Consider the following 19,503-nt stretch of genomic DNA (forward strand, 5'->3'; position numbering starts at 1 on the left):
GAAGGGTCATGGAGGCACTGATGTCGGGGAAGGAGGAGTTGATACATAGAAACAAGACTCCATGACTGAGACTGAATATGGGGAAAGAGTTCGTTTATGAGTTCAATTGATCGTAACGTAGCAGTTCTGATATCGGCCCGTCCAACTATCACTCCGATACCACAGTCGCACGGGGAGAGTGACATTTGATAATATCACTTCAACTCAGCCAGAGCTCAGATACCCTGAACCCCCGCGATATGCCTCTGTCTCTGTTCATCTTCCGGAACAGATTGGAGCCGTTCAAGGATGAACCCCCCCTCTCCCCTCTCGCCATCCTATCTCCCTCCCGAGCTAAGCTTTCTCAACCCCTGGGCACGCTGTAACCTTGATAAGGAAAAGGTCATTGCAACCCTCCTTGGAGCGAATTGACGACAGACGGGCAGCCGGCAAAGGTGATTTGACGACTGTAGTCCCGGGGGGACTGTTGGTTGTCAATTTATCCCGCGTGGCTATCACAATCATCTGGTCATTGACTTTTTTTTCGCAACCCCCTTCTCGACCTTCTCGAAGGTGAAGGTGACGGATGTGGGGTGACTCGGCTCAATTGATCCGTCTTCTATCTATAATGGGGTCAAGACTTATCGAGATACGAGAATCTCGAGCAATTGCTGGATAGAAAGTATCGCGATTGAGATGGGCCGAGGTGGTGGGTGTTCGGCAGTTGTCGACATCAATGACGTTCTCGATGGCAGGTATATGAAAGTGCGCAGATTGGTCGACATTATTATGCAGCCAAGTCTCACGGGTCCTGCGAGCTCACATGACCATTGGCGAGACTTTCGCCATGCCATGGTTCCAATCTGTGTGTGATTATGACGGGTGCAGAATTTCCAACGCGCATAATCTACACCGTACTCGGTCTGTGAAGCCGGCGTTGGGTTGGGTTGCTTGGAAAATCGTCGATGGGGTTATTGAGTCTACCAATCGACGTCGTGTGCACCATCGACTTTGGTTATACAACTATCCGTCGAATCCCATCGCAAAGGGACAGTGTTCAGAGGGCCAGTCTTATCATCCTACTTGTCAACATAAGCCGTGCGGTGCCCACCATGTTTTGAACACATCGAAGGCTCAAACACCCTAGATACTGATGATTCTTTCATTTTCCGATATCGTACAATTCATTTCTCTTATTTTGAACCATGTCTCGATGACAATGCGCCAGCCTTGACTTCATACAGATAGTACACGGTGGAACCCCCATCGTTATACCACAAGGTAACGACATTAATCATCCTCCTTCTTGATCTCCTCCTTGATTAGTGTGGATTTCGCCTTCTTTACCTCCCGCTTCTTAGGCCTCAACCATTCTTCCATGCCCTCGGGCCAGTACACCCTGTGTTGCGGACCACCCATGCCGAAATCTTCAGGGGCTATGGTTTTCTCTTCCACGACGACGGATTCAGGTTCCTCTGGCTCCTCATCTTCCTCGTCTTCATCCTTCTTCTTCTTGGATTTCTTGGGCTTCTTTTTGCCATCCTTCTTGGCGGCCGCTTTATTAGGCCGGACTTCATCCAGTCGCTCGTGAGGGACTACGTTATTGAACGAGTCCCATCCCGGAAGCCTGAATGTGCGCATGAGTTCAAAAACAGCCTGCTCCTTATCTTTGGCCTCGATCATGAGGTCCGCGTCAGGAGGGCACGGCGGAAGAGTGCGCACTCGCGGGGAATGCTTTCTTCGATCCCGTGGTGTGGTAGCGCTCGGGCACGACTCGCTGTAATGCATCTTTTGCTTGATATTCTTGCGCGTCCATGTGGCACTAATTCTGTCATAAATCTTTGTGATATCCTCGGTACCCTCACGTAATTGGCTTGCGTCGAAGATGATGTTGTGATGATGGAAGTCAAGAACCATTGGAATATTCAACTCTTCGCAAATAGGTAGTAGGTCATGAACAGACCAAGCAACGTCGTCATTCTCGAGGACAAGTCGATTTTTGATAGACTGTGACAGCTTGGCATAGTTGGTACGGAATCGATCCAGCGTAGACGCCTTGTCGCCGTAAGTGCCACCCATATGTAATATCATGATGGCGTCTCTGTTCTGTTGTTCGGGGAGGCGGAGAAGACTGAGCAACTCATCGTGATATTCCAGATCTCGAACTGCGGCCGTGATGACTTCTTTGCGCGGTGAACCGAGTTGAGTAAACTGGCCTGGGTGCGTTGTTAATCTGTGGCCCAGTTGTGCAGCGACTTTTCCCGCTTCTGCAAGGGACTCCGCAGCGAACGGTGTAAGACGGTAGCCGTATTCCTCATGGCTTGCAAATGGAAACATTTCTGAGCTCAGTCGCATGAATTTGATTCCGTACTTGTCGTTCCACCGGAGCATTTTGACAATATCTCGAGCATTGGCCAGGCCCAGCTCCTCCACATACTTCTGACCGCGCCTAATATCGGCTGGCTGGTTCTCGTCAGGGCGATTCTTGGTAGCGTGTTCAGGCTGAGATGGATCCGCGAGAGGGTGACGGTGTTGCAAGATGGACGCTATGCGGCAAGTTCTCGAACTGAAGACGGGTGGATTTGCGGCGCGGAGATAGGTATTGAGACAAGCCTGATGCAGTGTTAGTCGATAGCATCGAGGTCTAAGATTCGGAGGATCATACATAACCTAGCCTTCCGGTCCATGGGAGGGGCAAGTAACTACTGTTCACAGGCGGCTCTCGACCGGCACCTCTCTCCGGGGCGTTCTCGAGGAGCACCTTGTCGTCCTCGACGTCACCGACAGCGCCTTCCCCGGCTGGACCTTCAATTGGGGCGGCATCCAAACTGGGAGTACCGGATCGCTCCTCTTCAGCCATCCGGGCAAGTTTTTCCGGATCTGATGCATAGATCGTCATGTGAGGTTTGTATGAGTGTTTCTCTGAGTGGGGTTCGTCTGCACAAGGCGGGACATGGCTTGCCTCAATGGCAAGACGCTGGTTTCTCGTGGAATTCTGTAGACGATTCTCCATTTCGGTGAGCTCTCTTATGGCACGGCGCACGCTACTCTCAGACTCGACCTTCTTGCGGCTAATCTGGCGGCGCTTAGCCGGTGGTTGGTCTTTTGCAAGGTCGGCTTCTGTGGGACTCATGGCGGCGCCGGGCTTAGTGACTGGTTTCACGTCGCTGATGTTTCTGGCGGATCGGCGCGGAGCCGGAGTATCGGGGACGGGATTGGCAGCGTCGGTGGTGGCAGGTTGTCCATTGGTTATACCAGACTTCTTTCGCTTGGGTGCGGTCATGGTGGTGTATGAGCACTTAAGTAGAGTAAATGGTCGTCCAAACGAGTACTGATGGGCGCGGGAGACACAAGCGAGCAATGAGCTCAGGGGCGGGACGAGTGACGGCACGAGAGGGCTCGTGGCACGAAGAAGTCGTTGGGTATACAACAGATGATTGGTGGCGGCGGAAGAAAAGCTCCTCATGCAGTCAAAGACGGTAGGAGCGGGCGGATCTGGCGAGAAGTGGTCTGGCAAGGTGATGGATATGGAAGCGCGTAGTAGTATAGAGCCCTAGGATAGTTATGCTCGAAGGTGGATGTTTGCCAGGTGGGAACTAAGGTAATACGGATGGCTGGGTGTCAGATGGATGCGAATTACGTAGAGACGTCTTGGGGCTACTGCAGGTGACCGAATTTCGGATCGAGTGAGGTACTTCGAAGGATGTTGTGTGAGTAATAGGGTGCTTTGTTCAGGATGATACTCTCTTGAATTAGGACGGGAAGGAAGACGATGACAGGTGCAACGAGACTGTATGGGGAAAGCAAGAGAGGAGCAGATGATTTAGGATGAGTTGAAGCTGAATTGAAGGGGGATTTCTCAAGTCACATGCAGCGCGCACTGAGTAAAGCAAAGGATGAGGGTATGTGAGGGCGGAGAATAGAAAGAGGGAGAGAGGCGGGAGTAAGAGAGAGGCAGAGACGAAGCGAAGAGATGGAAAACGTCGATGAGGTCAACGGGGCCACAGACCGAGCACTGCGCGCACGAGGGACAGACGTCGGATGGGAGTCAGGTACAAAGGACCATGTACCTTGGCGCGAACGGGCTAGTAAGAGAGGCGAGTGTCTACCTTAGCTTAGCTTGAAATAGGTACTCGAACTAATGGAAGGTACATAAGGTAGGTAGGGAAAAGGACGGGAAGGATGGGAGTTGGAAATGGAAGCTACCTTAAGGTAAGACGGGTGCTCTCTACCTACCTTAAGGTACCTTAGGGTCCCGATCATGTCGCCAATCACTTAGTCTCACCCTAGAGGTAAGGTAGCCTTCTCATGTTTGTGATGAGAAAGAGGAACCTAAGGGGTAGTATCAGGTAAGGTTAGGGCCAAACGATCTCGAGGTTTGCCTCAATTCTTGCTGCTGTGCCGACTCTACTTTTTGCTTTCTGATTTTTTGAATTAATATGGACCAGGCCCCACACGGTACCACATTCCGACTCGAAGAAGCTCGTCCCTTGAGGTATGACGCGTGGGATCAATAGAGTCTGTGAAGGTAAGGTAGAAGAAGAAGACAGCTAAAGTAAGTTGAAGCGAGGACGCGAAACCGCCACATGAGTAATCAGGCAGTTGAGACGCCACAGTCCACGCTCGACTAGGGAAGAGACGAAGACGGCGCTTACCTGATGAGTAAGTTTGATTCCTCACAGTATCCAAGCATGCGAAGAAAGAAGGGGCAAAAGAAGAAAAAGAAGAAAGCGCAGGAGCAAAAGGCGCGTTTGCATTCGTGGAAGTGGAATAGAAGGAAGGGACGAATCGACGATACTGAGCTATGAGGTAGGTGTGGAGAGCACGGACCACACATCGTGCGTCATTCCTCCAACAGCGCAGACACAGACGCACCTCGACTAAATCGATAGTAGGAGCTCCCGACGTCACCACCATGACACCACTCCTGTGCCTTCCTCCTGCCTAACTACCTACCTACCTTACCTCAAGTCTTGCTCTTGAGCCGTGTGCATGGCAAGTGCGCACCCAGTGCCTTCTAGACTTAGGAAAGGCCTTGTCATCGTATCAAATTCCAAATAACCTACCTTAGCAAGCACCTTCCTCATCTTTCTTCTTCAACGTACCGTACCTTAGTGGTAAGTACCTTGCATGAATGGAAGGTGAGAGCTACCTTAGGTATCTTGGTCTGGTTCCTTCCCTAGTCTAAAGAATGAAGCATTAGGAGGAAGGCGGGCCCAGACATTCGTTACACCAAGCAGGAGACCCAATGAAGCCAAGCGGGTAGAATTCGCATAAGGTACTCAATTCACCGTCTCCAATTCTCCATTTGCGAGATCGACATTCCATCTTCATCGCACCTTTGGATTTGCCCCAAAAACATTTAACTTACACAACGGCAAACGGCACGGATTGCTAGCAGACTTTGCAGAGTCCACCCAACAACGCCCCCATTCTCTCCACACATCTTTCATATACCATTTCAGCCTCCTCGCAATGACCTCATCGTGCTATTGCCAGAGACGGAGGCAGAGACATCCACTTCACTAGGTATTCACCAATGTCACCGCACCCGCCGTAGGGTAGGCAGCTATTCGAGCCGTGATTGGAAACAGCCACACCCCGTCTGCCCTACCTGTACAAATGCCAAAGGGAACACAAGCTCCGTCGTCCACTCACATTCGGCTTGTTCCATCACCAATTCATCATCCCAGCAGGTAATATGCACGTTCCCGCTAGCCCTGCGCAAGTCGAGCTCACCGAACCCAGCCAAAATCTCACCTCCCTTATCCAAGAGAAGAACCGTTCAGACTTGGGACTCCACCTCGAAACAAACAACCTGAGAGTTGCGGCTTGCCTGGCAGTACCGCATCGTACCAACTGCCTGCATCGCTGCATGTGTTTGTCCAGCAAACTGCAAAATAACGACTCCTATGACACTCTCGGTGCCGGGCCGACATGTACAATACGGTATCCTCGACGATTGATTGCCTATCAGCAATCGTGAATACAAGCAGCCATCTGATCGTGGCATTCTCGTCAACTACACATCTTGTCAGCCAATGTACCATGCAGCCGACCCCTGCGCCTCCAGCTTCACCGTGCGCCACCCCCAGACCGTCTGGTCCGCGAGCTGAGCAAAACCTCCGGCTCCATGACGATGCGATCTCGATGTCGTCCAACTCCCGCTTACTGGCTGCCTCGTGGTTGGCCTACGCTTCCGATACTGCTCGGCAATACGCGCAACCTTGGAGACTTTGCCAGTCCTATCTTACGAGAATCGAAAGACCTATCTGCACTGACAAAGCCCCCACGTATCTCCTCTCTCGGTCACGGCACCATTGCTAGGCTTAGCCATCTTTGCGCATCCACTGATTGGACGGCGCCCTACCTCAGGCTCACGCGCCGCATTGGAGCGATGAATACTCAACCAACTCTCTCTCTCACGATCCCCAGCTGGTTGAAAAATGCTCAGCTAGCTATGTCGCGAGGTTAAACGTAATAAGGCAGCACCGCCCGTTTACCTTCGGTGACCAGACCCTTGCAAAATGGCTGCACAAATGCACTGCACATGGCGAATGACTGGCAAAGGTGTTTTGAATTGCAAGAATATACTGAGAACTACTAGGTAAACAATACGATAGTGCACGATCCGACTCCTGCTCAACCGCGCTGGGGTATCTGGACAGCTACACGAAGAAAGGGGACAGACTCTCTTCCAAGCTAGCATGCATCGGCATCACATGACACGCACTGCCATCCGCCCGGCCGCAAGCCGAGCCGGGACTGGTGGCGTGATACCGGATCTGTCTTCAATAGACCCGCTCTCCGGCACCGGCGCCGCCGGTGCGGTCGCCACCCTCGCCCGAGTCTCCCGCGTCTGCCAATATTGACTACGACAAACGGGACAGTCAAATCGCTCAATCAGAAACCACGACGAGAGACACTTGGCGTGGAAAGCATGTTGGCAGTTCTTCAGCGTCAAGATATCATCTTCGGACGTTTCACTTGCCGACGCGGACAATTTCCTCTTGCACGGCCACGGCATGCTCCAACTTCGCAGTGTGGCCTTCACATCACGACCCTCATTCGTGCCTCCGACTATAGACCGGCTTGGCTCTTCTCCACTTCCTTCTGGAACACGGCTGTCCCCACCGGAATCGGGGGCCTTCAGGGCGATTGCTTGCGTCGGTACTGCTCCGGCCGCATTGCAATTGCTTGAGACGAACAGTGGACCGATGCAAATGGGACTATCGGTGGCAGCGTTAGCGACGTCGGTGGATTATGCATTGGCGAACTCTGTCGTCGGCTTCCCCCGCGGAGATAGCGCACGCCTCATGCCCAAGGCTTTCCCCTCAGTGAACAACTTGGCGAGAGATACTCACCATTCCGGTTCCGAGTCATGCTGAGTGAGCTTCGACTCAAGATCCAAGCCCTCCAGGTAAGTGCTATGGCACTCAGAGACTGTGTTCAATTTTCGTCGGGCATCTTGAAACTTTGATGTCCTAGGATGATATTTGCCACGGTCTTGTATGCGCAGATACGTGAGGCGGACTCTGTCGACACGGGTGCTCATCAGCTCCTCGTCGCAATTTTGACTGGAGAGAGGGGTTCAGTACGGTCTGTACAGAGGCCCGCAGACGAGAAGGACCATGAAAAGCGTAAGCAAAATTATGCCAAGTTCGTCCATGCAGCCGGTGGGTGCCCGATGAGGGGCATGTCAGACTCCTGAACCGACTTGAAAGCAATAGCGGGCACCTCTTGGGCTGGTTAATCGTGAGTTTTTCGATGCCAATAACGGGCTGTGTTGTGGCTTTCGAAAGATGCACGTCGCATTTCGTGGTGAGAAATGCGGCGATGGCGACCATTTAACTCAGCAGATGTCGACAAGCGGCGGCGGCGCAATCAAGGCTGATCAGATGACACCAAACGCTACATAGACCGACAAGGCACACCTACAGAACGCTCATGAATGGCTGGAGTCAAGAGCCGAGTTGGTGATACGCTAGATGCAAGCTCTCTGCCAACAGCCACCGATACCCCTCATTCACCCAAGAGCACCGGCGCTCAGCTATGGTGTTCTCACAGCTGGGCGCCCAGTCTTCCTGGCAAGCCTCGCCGTTTGCTTGAGATAACGATGAGTTGATGAGTTCCAACAAGGTCACACCTGCTTGGTTATTATCCTTCAGTTGCTCTGTTCATCCCGGCTCAACATCCTCGCGATATCGTTGTTCGTGGGCCAAGAACCTTGGCTACAAATTGCACCGAATCAGACACCTGTTTAGGTGTAAATCTTTCTGGGGTTCAAGGAAATAGACATGGTTTGTGACGTAAAACTGGCGTGTGATACTGGTCTTGGTACCCTTGGTAGGCGGCGGAACGCCTCTTTTACCTTGCCTCCATTTCCTAAACGCCAGCCTAATGAGCCTGAAGTCTGGACTCCTGGGCAAATAGACCGAATTGCAAAGAGGTAGGGGACGAAACGCAACAAACGAAGCAACGGAGGGGTTCGTCGACCTTAGATACATACCCTGACCTTCTCAGTGGATGGGCGGGGGAATGTTGGGGTGACGATGACTTTCACCAGGGAGTGCCCCTCCACAATTATCCCCTCTATCCCTCCAGAAAGTTAGAAAGTTGGAAACTTTTGAACGAGTCTCCGTGGAGACCCCGAGGTTTGGAGGTGGGACGCATCTACGGAGTACTCCAGACTCCAATCCTCCAACAACAAGACGCATCCACGGACCCCAGGAGAGCCGGCGGCGGCGCTGGAGGAGAGGAAAGTGGACTCTGGAGGAGCGGCGCCGGCGCCCAGCAGACATGCCAAGAACCGCCAAGTTGCCCGTAATCCCTTGGCTGGCAGACTGACCTACCAGAGGCTCGACTCTTCCCATTCGCAACCCACCTCATATGTCCACCTCGGGGCGGCCAAGGCGTCCGCCGTCCAATACCATCAGCTGACCAATTTCTCTTGCGACACCGAATGGAGAAAGGCGATGAGGCATGCTGGACGATTTGGCAAAGACCCTGCTCCGAGTATCCCGCAAACATGCACTGACATAGTACGCGGGAAGGCGTGGTTGTAGCTGGATAGGTCGGGCTATTCGCGGCCTTGTCTTTCTATGCCTAGAAAATATCGGCCTATCTGAGGGGCTCACGATATCTCTCAACACATTTCGATGAGTCTCCGAATCAGGCTCCCACACTTCTCGCCCAGTATCTAGGCGTCTCACACGGGGTGGCTGTGTTTCTGGGCAGACCCGTTCTCCCCCCGCTCGTGTTGCGCCCGGAGTGTCGTGAGTCGGCGATACTGGGTCAAGATCCCGGTTCATGTTCGCTCTCTCCACGTTCCTCGCAGCCGTAATTTGACTGAACTCTGGGCAGGCGTTCTCGTGCGCGGGGTCCAAAGCAAGTCGTGAGGGGAGAAGTTGAGAAGAATAGTGAGGGCAGGACTTTGACTGACCCTACGAGGTGCAGACATGGTGTGAGTTGAGGATGGGCGTCCGGGTTGCCGGAGGTTCGGAGCCCACCGACCAGGTTCGAATAGGCACATCTAAGGCTGGGGAAACTCGAAGGGCGGCCGAAAATATCGGGGGCTCTTGCGATTCTGGCGGTGCCGGCGTCTTGCCCTCGGCGCCGAAGACGTTCAACAAAACAGCCGCTCGCCTGCAACAACCCGGACAACAGACGGCGCTTTATAGTTGTGCAGAGCACTGAGAGGCCTCCTAAACAAATGGTGCGGCCGTTGTCGTATGGTGTGTGCGTCACCTTCTGGCATGTCTAGGTCCTGGCTATGAGAAGGAGCCGGAAGAGCAGGATGAGCACGTTGGCCGCCGCGCAGCCGGCAGCAGGGAGAGTGGAGAACGGCGGAGAAACTGTCACAGAGCCCCTCGTTGCGATTCCCCTCTATCAAACACGAGTCTTGGAGAGCTGTTTCCGACATACCAACCGCGCTGCCCAGGAAACTCGTTAGCTTCTGGGCACTTTCTTGGATGTGCACATATCTCAGAGACAATCATGATCATCGCCCGGCGGCGTTTTTCATCTCGAAAACTATTATCCCTATCCGTACAAATGGGACACCCCGGAGTCAACTCAGCGACGCTTAGCTAGACTCGGCCTTATCGCAAGCCCGCCGATGTTGCTCTTCAGACCTGTCAACCCTACACTAAACTTTGGGAACACTGTACGGGGACAGTCTATGACCAACCACAGTATACGATATTGGCACTATTGCAGGTACACTACTGCAGAGGTGACAGCACCCCTGCAACTGGCAACCTTCTAGAAGGAGGGTATCCCCACAATGGATGTTTCTTGGAAGGCAGAGAGATGTTTTACTGGACGGTGGCGTAGTGGAGAAGGCAGAAACTCTCGTCTTCTATCTTTCTGGGCGCAGCCAAACTCATCACCGAAAGCATCGATCCCTCAACCTCACCCACCCCCTCCTCCATGCTCTTGTCTCTGGCGGGTCCAATTGTGTTCTCCATTACAATGCCCAGCACCGCTCTCAGCCTCTCGAGGAGCGGGCTGCCCAGAATGAGGCCCGCTGCCCAGAGTCTCGGCGGCTCAACATGGCAGGCGAGGGCGTCAAGATCCAACCAAGATCTGGATTGCGTGCTATTGAACCGCTCGCGTGTTCACGACCGATTTTCGGTCGAACAGCTTCAGTTTGCTCCAACATCATGGAAAGCCTGGGGGTACCCTGGACAGAGCCCCGCGCAGAGCCGCCAAGGCTGAAGGAATACGCCCACGACACCCACGAGAACGCTTGTCGCGGACCGCGAGGAGACAGATAGATGTGGGCGTTTTACGCCCCCCTCGTACTGTCCGTCTATCTCGTTATGAAGTCATAACGCCCAGGGACGACTCCCCGTTCTAGGCCACCAAGTACATGTATACATGTTCTCCCAACTCCCCTCTCGAGTCTTTGGCTTTTCGTTCTTCATCTCTCTCGACACAATCTGAACAAAGTCCCAGCACGACTTCTTGTCATCACCTCATCTCTCCTACTACTCATGCTCGACTGTTCTCTTGACCTTAAGGGGGTAGAAGTGCTTGAACCTGGATAAGAGCAGAGCACTCACACTTTTGCCCGTTCCAGCCCGTATCTGTCTAAAGACTTACACATCCCTTCGCTCCGATTGGTCCCGGCGACCGCTCTTGGAATCTCTCGGAGAGCTTCTACCAGGCAGTCCGGAAGATAATACATCATTGCCTGTCCTATCCTTCTTCACAATCAATCAATCTACCCTTTTCCCCCGGTAAACAACGGTCAACATGGGAAAGAAAGATCCCGAGGCCGAAGCTATGGCCAATCACGTCTCCGGACAGTCTAATAAGCCCATGTCCCGACCAGCACATGCTCTGGCTACCGAACAAGTCGTTCAGGAGTTGAGGGCCAACCCAGACGACGGCTTGTCTCCCGAGGACGCCAAAACTCGTCTTGAAGAGTATGGTCGCAACGAATTCGGCGCCGATAAGGGTGTTCAGCCCGTCAAGATCTTCATTGGACAGATTGCCAATGCAATGACCTTGGTATGACTTCGTCGCCTTCTTCATTCTTCCATCTAAAGAACGACAGACTGACCTAGGCATTCCACTAGGTTTTGATCCTCGCTATGGGCGCTTCTTTTGGTATCAAGTCTTGGATCGAAGGAGGCGTTGTCGCTGGTGTCATCTTCCTTAACATTACTGTCGGATTCCATCAAGAGTTCAAGGCCGCAAAGACCATGGATTCGCTTCGATCACTTAGCTCGCCCACTGCTCAGGCCGTACGCGAGGGCCGCAACATCACCGTCCCCACCGTTGAGATTGTCCCTGGCGACATGGTCGAGCTCAAGACTGGTGACACCATCCCCGCCGACGTTCGCATCATCGAAGCTGTCAACTTTGAAACAAACGAAGCCTTGCTCACGGGAGAGTCTCTCCCCATCCGCAAAGAGGCTGCTCAGACCTTCGATGATGAGACTGGACCTGGTGACCGCCTCAATGTTGCCTACAGCTCTTCAACCGTTACAAAGGGACGTGCCCGTGGTATCGTCTTCGCTACTGGCATGTACACCGAAATTGGTCAGATTGCTGCCGCCCTCCGGGGCAAGAACTCACGCCGCCGAGAGGTCAAGCGTAAGGAGGACGGCTCCGCCACCTTTGGACGCTACCTTCAAGCATGGACTTTGACCCTTTCCGATGCCGTCGGACGCTTCTTGGGCGTCAATGTTGGGACACCCCTTCAGAGAAAGCTGTCCAAGTTGGCAATCCTGCTGTTCGGTACCGCTGTCGTGTGCGCCCTAATCGTGTTAGGAGCAAACAAGTTCAACACAACACAGGAGGTCGTGATTTACGCCGTTGCTACTGGTCTCGCGATGATTCCTGCCTCGCTGGTCGTGGTCTTGACTATTACCATGGCTGCTGGAACTAAACGCATGGTCCAGCGTCACGTTATTGTTCGCCAGCTGAAGAGTTTGGAGGCCCTTGGTGGTGTTACGAGTAGGTTGCCAACATAAACATTGACGATACCTACCTATGCCAGATGCTAATTCATTCATAGACATTTGCTCTGACAAGACCGGAACTCTTACCCAAGGGAAGATGGTTGTCCGCAAGGCCTGGGTTCCCGGAAAGGGTACCTTCTCCGTCAGCAACACTAACGAGCCCTTCAACCCTACGACGGGAGACCTCGGTCACAGCTCTGACCAGCCCAAGGACATCAACTTCAGTTCCAAGGAAGGTGATGGCGAGCCCTTCTCCAATGCCGACGCCGAGAATTGTTTAAAGGAGAGCACCGTTCTCGCGGACTACTTCAACGTCGCATCTCTCGCTAACTTGGCCAACGTCCACAAGACCCCCGAGGGAGAGTGGCACGCCCGTGGCGATCCTACTGAGATTGCCATTCAGGTATTCGCATCCCGCTTCAACTGGAACAGACTCCGTCTCGCTGGCGACTCCAACCGGTGGCAGCAGATTGCCGAGTTCCCCTTCGACTCTGATGTCAAAAAGATGTCCGTCATCTTCGAGGACACTCAGACAAAGGCAGTATCGGGAAACAAGACTTGGCTCTTCACTAAGGGTGCCGTTGAGCGCGTCATCTCTTCTTGCCCTACGATCCAGATGGGCGATGATGTCGTCGAGCTTACCAAGGACGTTGAGCAGGATATTCTGGCCAATATGGAGGCTCTTGCTCGCCTTGGACTTCGTGTCTTGGCTTTTGCGAGCAAGTCTGACATTGGTACCGTTGATAACCATGATAACCTTGATCGCGCCAACTTCGAAAAGGACCTCACTTTCCGTGGTCTCATCGGTCTTTATGACCCTCCCCGTCCCGAATCCGGCCCTTCTGTCAAGAAGTTCCACGAGGCAGGTGTCAGCGTTCACATGCTTACCGGTGATCATCCCGAAACTGCTCGTGCTATCGCCCTCGAGGTCGGTATTCTGCCCACGCGCATGAATGAGATTTCAGCGAGCGTGGCGAAAACGATGGTCATGGCTGCCCACGACTTCGACAAGCTTTCAGACGACGAGATTGATAAGCTACCCAACCTCCCGCTAGTGGTCGCTCGCTGTGCCCCTCAGACCAAGGTTCGCATGATTGAGGCTCTCCACCGACGTGAGCGCTTTGTGGCCATGACGGGCGATGGTGTGAACGATTCCCCCAGTCTGAAGCGTGCTGACGTCGGTATCGCCATGGGTGAGAGCGGCTCTGATGTCGCCAAGGAGGCGTCCGACATCATTCTCACTGACGATAACTTCGCATCGATTCTCAACGCCGTCGAGGAAGGTCGTCGCATGTTTGATAACATCCAGAAATTTGTTCTGCACGTGTTGGCCTGTAACGTCGCCCAGGCCCTGACTCTTCTCATCGGCTTGGCCTTCAAGGATGATAGCGGACTTTCCGTCTTTCCCCTTGCGCCTGTCGAGGTCATGTGGATCATCATGATTACCTCTGGTCTTCCTGACATGGCTCTCGGGTTCGAAGTCGCTGCCCCGGATATCATGGACCGACCTCCCCAAGACGTAGGTTCCTCTCCACCATTTCTTTGATGCCTGACGCAAGACACTGACCTAGTCTAGATGAAAATCGGCGTCTTCACCTGGGAACTGATGCTCGACATGCTTGTCTACGGTGTCTGGACTGCGACGCTCTGCCTTGCGTCTTTCGTGCTCGTCATGTTTGGCTGGGGCAATGGACAATTCGGTAGCAACTGCAACAACACCTACTCGGACGAGTGCGATACCGTGTTCCGCGCCCGCGCAACCTGCTTCGCGAGTTTGACCTGGTTCGCTCTCTTCCTCGCCTGGGAGATGGTCAATATGCGCCGTTCTTTCTTCCGCATGCAGCCCAAAAGCACAAAGTACTTCACCCAGTGGTTCTGGGACACCTGGCGCAATAAGCTTCTCTTCTTTGCTATCCTTATTGGTTTCATCACCATCTTTCCCCTTACCTACATTCCCGTGCTCAACACCAAGGTGTTCAAGCACGCACCCATTACCTGGGAGTGGGGCATCGTCTTCGTCGGCGCGGTGCTCTTCTTCATGGGCGTGGAGTCGTGGAAGTGGGCTAAGCGCGTCTACTTCCGTCGCGTGGCGCACAAGACTCACGGCGGCACCAAGGACCTTGAGAGCCGTGTGTTTGGCCACTACTACACCATTGGCGGCGTTGCGCTCGATTCCTCGCCTACCCTCGGCAGCCGGACGATGACGAATGAGAAGGAGATGCGGGAGAAGGGCTACGGATACTCCAGTGGAGGCAGCAGGTGATTATGGGTAGGTGAGAATGTTAATGGGGGGAAGAATGTAGATTTGATGAGGATACAGTATAGGAGGTGAAGTGATGATTCAATGAGTTCATATTAAATTTCTACTTACTTGTGGATAAAGACAGGCGGTTGACAACAACCAAGAATGAAAAGCATTGTTTTTTTTTCAAGTATGCCTACCGCAAAATACATGCGAGGAGTAACTGTTCAACGAATACTTATTAGATTACTGTTGGACTACCAAACCTTTTGACCATAGAGACATTGTGCCCTTGACGGAGAACGGGTCTCAAAGCCACTTTCACTAACTCCTACCTAGTCATCTCCTACGCATCCAATCTTCTTCCCATCATTCCCATAACCACGTTGCATGTGTCTACATGACTACTAGAAACAGGACCTGAATACCAATCCACGCCACGAGCATCGACCACATAATGGAGGTAGATGAACCCTCGGAGGCTACATATATGGTCCTAGTGGGTTTCAACGAAGTCGTCGTTTTCGTCGCCTTCGTCTGCTTCTTGGTCGAGGTTGTACGTGCAATTGGGGTAGGTGTGGTGTTGCTACCAGCGGCCTTGGTAGTTGAAGTCTTTGCTGACGACGATGATGTGCATCTGGTGACCAGCTTCTCGACTGTCGCGGTGACGGTGGCAGTCTTTTCCACGGCGGTAGCTTTGGCATCGTTGAGCATGACGCGGTAGCTTGACGCTTTGGCGTTGAGGGTAGACGCCGCTGCCTGTAGGGAGGAAGACAGCGCGGCTTGGATTTTGGAGTAGCGGGGGACTCTGCGGGTGAGGGTGCATAGGGGGTCATAGCCTGAGATCTCCTTGGGCTTGCAGGGCCTAGTCGATGTATTTGCGATCTTGAGAGCTGCTGCGGTAGCAGTCGGTGCTGCTGTGATTCCACGAGTAGAGAGCAACATTGCAGGCTCTTCTGAAGAAGTTGATTCGATCTCCATCTTGTCATTTCCCACCGCCACGGGGAGAGCAGAAGCCGTAGACGGATCAGGAGTGGTGGTATTATACAGAGGAGGAAGGCCAAGCTTCTTGGCGAGGTCTGCCATCCGTTGCTTCTCCCGCTTCCTCTCCTGCAGCCTCGCCTTCTTTCGCGCTGTCTTTTCGCGCCCATAGATATTGGCCCATTCGTAGTAGGTGGGGAGGTGATCGCACGAGACCCTGCAGGCGCCCGTGTTGGAGACGTGAAGCCCGACGCGGATGCACTCCTCCTTGTAGCGCATACCGATGTTTTGGGCGTAGTTTTGGTGGTGTTGGTTCTGGAGGCTACATCTTGACTTGTCTTGTGCGGCGATGGCCGAGGGTATGAGGCTTATGAGGGCCAGGAGGAGGGCGGTAGGGGCTATCATGGTTGTTATAATTTGAGGTTCCTCTTGAGGTGATAATGCTCGAGGTGAGGTTGGGAAGACTCTGGGAAAGCCAAGTCCGAATGAGACCTAAAGATTGTTACAAAGAAAAGAGGTTCATCAAGCAGAGGCAAAGAAAGGTGCTCTAGATTTATACATGTAGAGTTTTGTGCGAATTCTTCACTTGAGGCTCCTTGATGGCTTGCTCCTGTATATGGTTCTCATCGCAAGGGTTCATGGTGCCGGAGTTGACTTTTGCTCACAAGCGGCAAACATTCATCAAGGTACTTGGACGTTCCGTGATAGTTCTGGAATCTATCATCTTGATCTCTCCAAAGCTTTTCCCGTTGTATTCTGGTGGCAAGACTGGCCTCACGGGGACTTAGACTCGTAGCCATACGAGCAGTATGTTGATTTGGCGCACACAGCTTCATTATGGTCTCTTCTTGCAGCCTCAAGGTTGAAGTATGTCAACTCTTGTCAGTCAGGGTAAGACTCTCACCGAACACCTGACAAGGTCAGCGAGCGCTCCACCTCGGAGATTTCTTCGTGTTGGACAAACACCGTTGGTCAAGGGCGGATAGAGTTGTCGCACAGAACAGACTGTTGGCCACAGCTCCCCTAAACCTTAGACCAACCAGGACTTTGGCCAGTTCCCAATGGGGCATGTGAGCTATCGCATCAGCCGTGGGCCCTCCACCTCAGTCGCGGTGCTCCCGACGGAAGTTCGGATACGGATAGAGTCTGCAGAGTCCCATTTAATTGACTCTTATCTCATGAACCTGGTTCATCACTGCTCTCAAGGTCTTTCGTCTTGTCTTTGTGCGGGAGCTAGCCACCGCGCGCCGCTCAAAGTTGGGGATCTTGAACTATGATCCTTAGCGCAACGGGAGCGTGGGCAGAGGTTCTGATTCCATTCTTTACAACCATATGGTTGACAGAACTTTGATGTTGGTTGTATTTATTCCCATGATGTCCTCCCATTAATATCACCTACCATTCCCACGTTGACTCAGTAACAAACTGCCAAGCAGAAAGTGGCGCCGATGGAGCAGAGACAACGCAGACGGATTTCGTCAAATTAGTGTGCCCTGATTTTTTCCATCTTCAACCCACTTCATGGCGCAAATGGCTCGCAGATCTCGCCGAGGGGCCGTTCGTCACCCACCAAACCCACCAAACCCACCGAGATCGTCCAGCTTCTCCCAATCCTCACTGACTTCTCTTCAATTCCCAGTCAGAAATTTCATCAAACACATCCGATATGGTGTAGTGGCCAACATGATGCCCTCTCATCTCTGTGAGAGGTTAGGCATAGCCCCGAGTTCGATTCTCGGTTTCGGAAATGTAATCTTTTTGGCCCTCTCAACAACTCCGACGACGGTACGGTCCGCAGATAATCGACATTATTAGTCGACTTAACCTTCAAACCCATTGCATGCAAGGGTAGCTTCCTTTTGATCTTCTTGCTTCCTTGGCTTCCATTCGTTCCGTAATTGGAGTCAAGGCAGCCTTGACTAAGCCGAGGTTAATTTGGACTTTGGAGAAGCGATCTACCTATCCGTAGCTAGCCTCTCAGACTTTCTCCCTACTGCGTGCTGCGTAGCCGGGAGAATACCCTCAAGCTTGGTGGGATTCCTCCGCACGCGTGACGTATTCAGTTCCGAGACACCTCCACTCCCGCAACCTTGAACGCTATTTAGCGGATCTTACCTGGTCCCCGAGCACATCTCCCCGTCCACATCACGGACTTTTCCCCCTCACCGTGAGTCCTTGACTGCTTGAAACCCGAGAGCCCGGATTTCGGCGACGGACAACCATTGAACCGCCGGAGCAGACTTGTGGATACTTGTCTAGGACCTCAATTCTTCACATCTTATATAGCATACCTTGAAACCGAGTAAATCATTACCTCATCATACACTACACTTCTTTCAGTACCTTACCTTTCACATCATCGTCAGCGGACAACATGGCGGCATTGGTTCCAGTTTTGGTAGCCGGCCTCGCCATCTTCGGAGGCTTCAACTATGCTCCCGCAGCCAAGAGGACAATCGCCCTTGCAGGAATCGGACGCGAGAAGCTAAACACTGCCGTGGCGCAAGCTGGAGACCTCATCTATATTGACGACACTATCCATTGCGAAGATGTCCATTACCACGAACCAAGCGGTCTCCTCTTCACGGCTTGTGAAGACAATGAGGAGAGCCGTGCCAAATGGTTCCCTGGCCTCGGAACCCTCACGGATCCACTCGTGGGAAGCAAACAGAAGGGCTCTATTCACGTCATTGATCCCAAGGTATGAGCTTGAGATGTCAATTGAAATCCTGCCTTATACATATGACTTACCTGCTGGATCAGGATATGACCCAAAAACGACTCAAATTTGAGAATTTTGACTCGACCTATGTTACCCATGGCATCGATGTCATTACAGACCCCAAGAGGGCCGATGCAGTCTACATCTTCGCCGTCAACCATGTACCACACCCAGACTACCTAGCAACCAAGCTTGGAGGGCAGGACTCTCAGAAAATCACCCAAAAGTCTCAATCGCGCGTTGAAATCTTTCACCACATCCTCGGATCATCCACCGCCAAGCACCTGCGAACCGTCATCCACCCGCTGATCAAGACGCCCAACGACGTTTTCATCAAAGACCCGTACTCCTTCTATGTGACCAACGATCATTACTACCCTGATGGTGTCGGAAGACATGTCGAGGATATATGGCCGGGCACAACCTGGACCGACACCATCTACGTTCACATCGAGGAGATGTCTTCCTTGGTCCCTACAGAAGGCATCAAGGCTGAGGTAGCTCTCTCGGGGATCCGCAACAACAACGGCCTAGGTCACGGTCGGGAAGCCGGAGAAATCTTGGTCGGCAACTGTGCCGGCGGCGAAATGCTCATCGGCGAGCTGTCTTCAGACCTGAAGAAAACCACCGTCAACATCATCGAGTCCGTCCAGGTGGACTCATATATCGATAACCCCAGCTATTTTGACGACCCATACAAGACTGACGTCTTCGATGCTAGCGGTTTCGTGCTCCCCGGTCTTTCGCGTCCTATCGATGTCCCGAAGCAAGTTCACAATACCACGTCGGACATTGGGTCGATGGTATGGTACGTCAAGCCAGCTGCGGGCAGCAACGGCGGCTATGAGAAGAGGTTAATGTTCGAGGACGATGGAACGAGAGCCAGGTCGGCGGCGGCGGCTGTCTTGGTCGCTATCGATCCGGCTCAAGAGAAAGGGGAAAGAAAGGCATGGCTTTTTGTCACTGGCTTCATGGCTGGCAGTGTTGTTGCAGTCAAGGTTGATCTTTGAGCGCGCAACGATTGACGAGGGAGCGCGCACCATGTTTACAGCCTCAAGGGTGGGCTGCAGCAATGAGCATAGGATTGATTTGCATGGATCGAGTCG

At 52.9% G+C, this 19,503-nt stretch overlaps 4 protein-coding genes and 1 non-coding gene across 5 annotated transcripts; 3 read left to right on the top strand and 2 right to left on the bottom strand.

Annotated features, from left to right (window-relative positions):
• Positions 1-1,269: 1,269 nt before the first annotated feature.
• N0V96_009236 (uncharacterized protein) lies at positions 1,270-3,262 on the bottom strand (the record flags this gene model as incomplete). Its single annotated transcript, XM_065758585.1, has 2 exons — positions 1,270-2,592; positions 2,693-3,262. The coding sequence occupies 2 exons, from the start codon at positions 3,260-3,262 to the stop codon at positions 1,270-1,272; spliced, it is 1,893 nt and encodes a 630-aa protein (XP_065612650.1).
• A 7,976-nt stretch (positions 3,263-11,238) lies between these two features.
• Positions 11,239-14,715, top strand: ENA2_1 (P-type ATPase; the record flags this gene model as incomplete). Its single annotated transcript, XM_053195867.1, has 4 exons — positions 11,239-11,496; positions 11,565-12,447; positions 12,509-13,971; positions 14,029-14,715. 4 exons carry the CDS (start codon positions 11,239-11,241, stop codon positions 14,713-14,715), a joined length of 3,291 nt encoding a protein of 1,096 aa, XP_053046600.1.
• A 375-nt stretch (positions 14,716-15,090) lies between these two features.
• N0V96_009238 (uncharacterized protein) lies at positions 15,091-16,080 on the bottom strand (the record flags this gene model as incomplete). Its single annotated transcript, XM_053195868.2, has 1 exon — positions 15,091-16,080. One exon carries the CDS (start codon positions 16,078-16,080, stop codon positions 15,091-15,093), a length of 990 nt encoding a protein of 329 aa, XP_053046601.1.
• Positions 16,081-17,335: 1,255 nt separating this feature from the next.
• Positions 17,336-17,422, top strand: N0V96_009239. The gene has a single exon. It is a non-coding gene; the product is annotated as a tRNA-Glu (tRNA).
• A 627-nt stretch (positions 17,423-18,049) lies between these two features.
• On the top strand, positions 18,050-19,407 carry N0V96_009240 (uncharacterized protein; the record flags this gene model as incomplete). The annotated part of the gene is made up of 2 exons (XM_053195869.1): positions 18,050-18,376; positions 18,439-19,407. 2 exons carry the CDS (start codon positions 18,050-18,052, stop codon positions 19,405-19,407), a joined length of 1,296 nt encoding a protein of 431 aa, XP_053046602.1.
• Positions 19,408-19,503: the final 96 nt, after the last annotated feature.

Source organism: Colletotrichum fioriniae, assembly GCF_027942845.1.
Source record: "Colletotrichum fioriniae strain IMI 355084 chromosome Unknown scaffold_12, whole genome shotgun sequence".
Classification (NCBI taxonomy): domain Eukaryota; kingdom Fungi; phylum Ascomycota; class Sordariomycetes; order Glomerellales; family Glomerellaceae; genus Colletotrichum; species Colletotrichum fioriniae.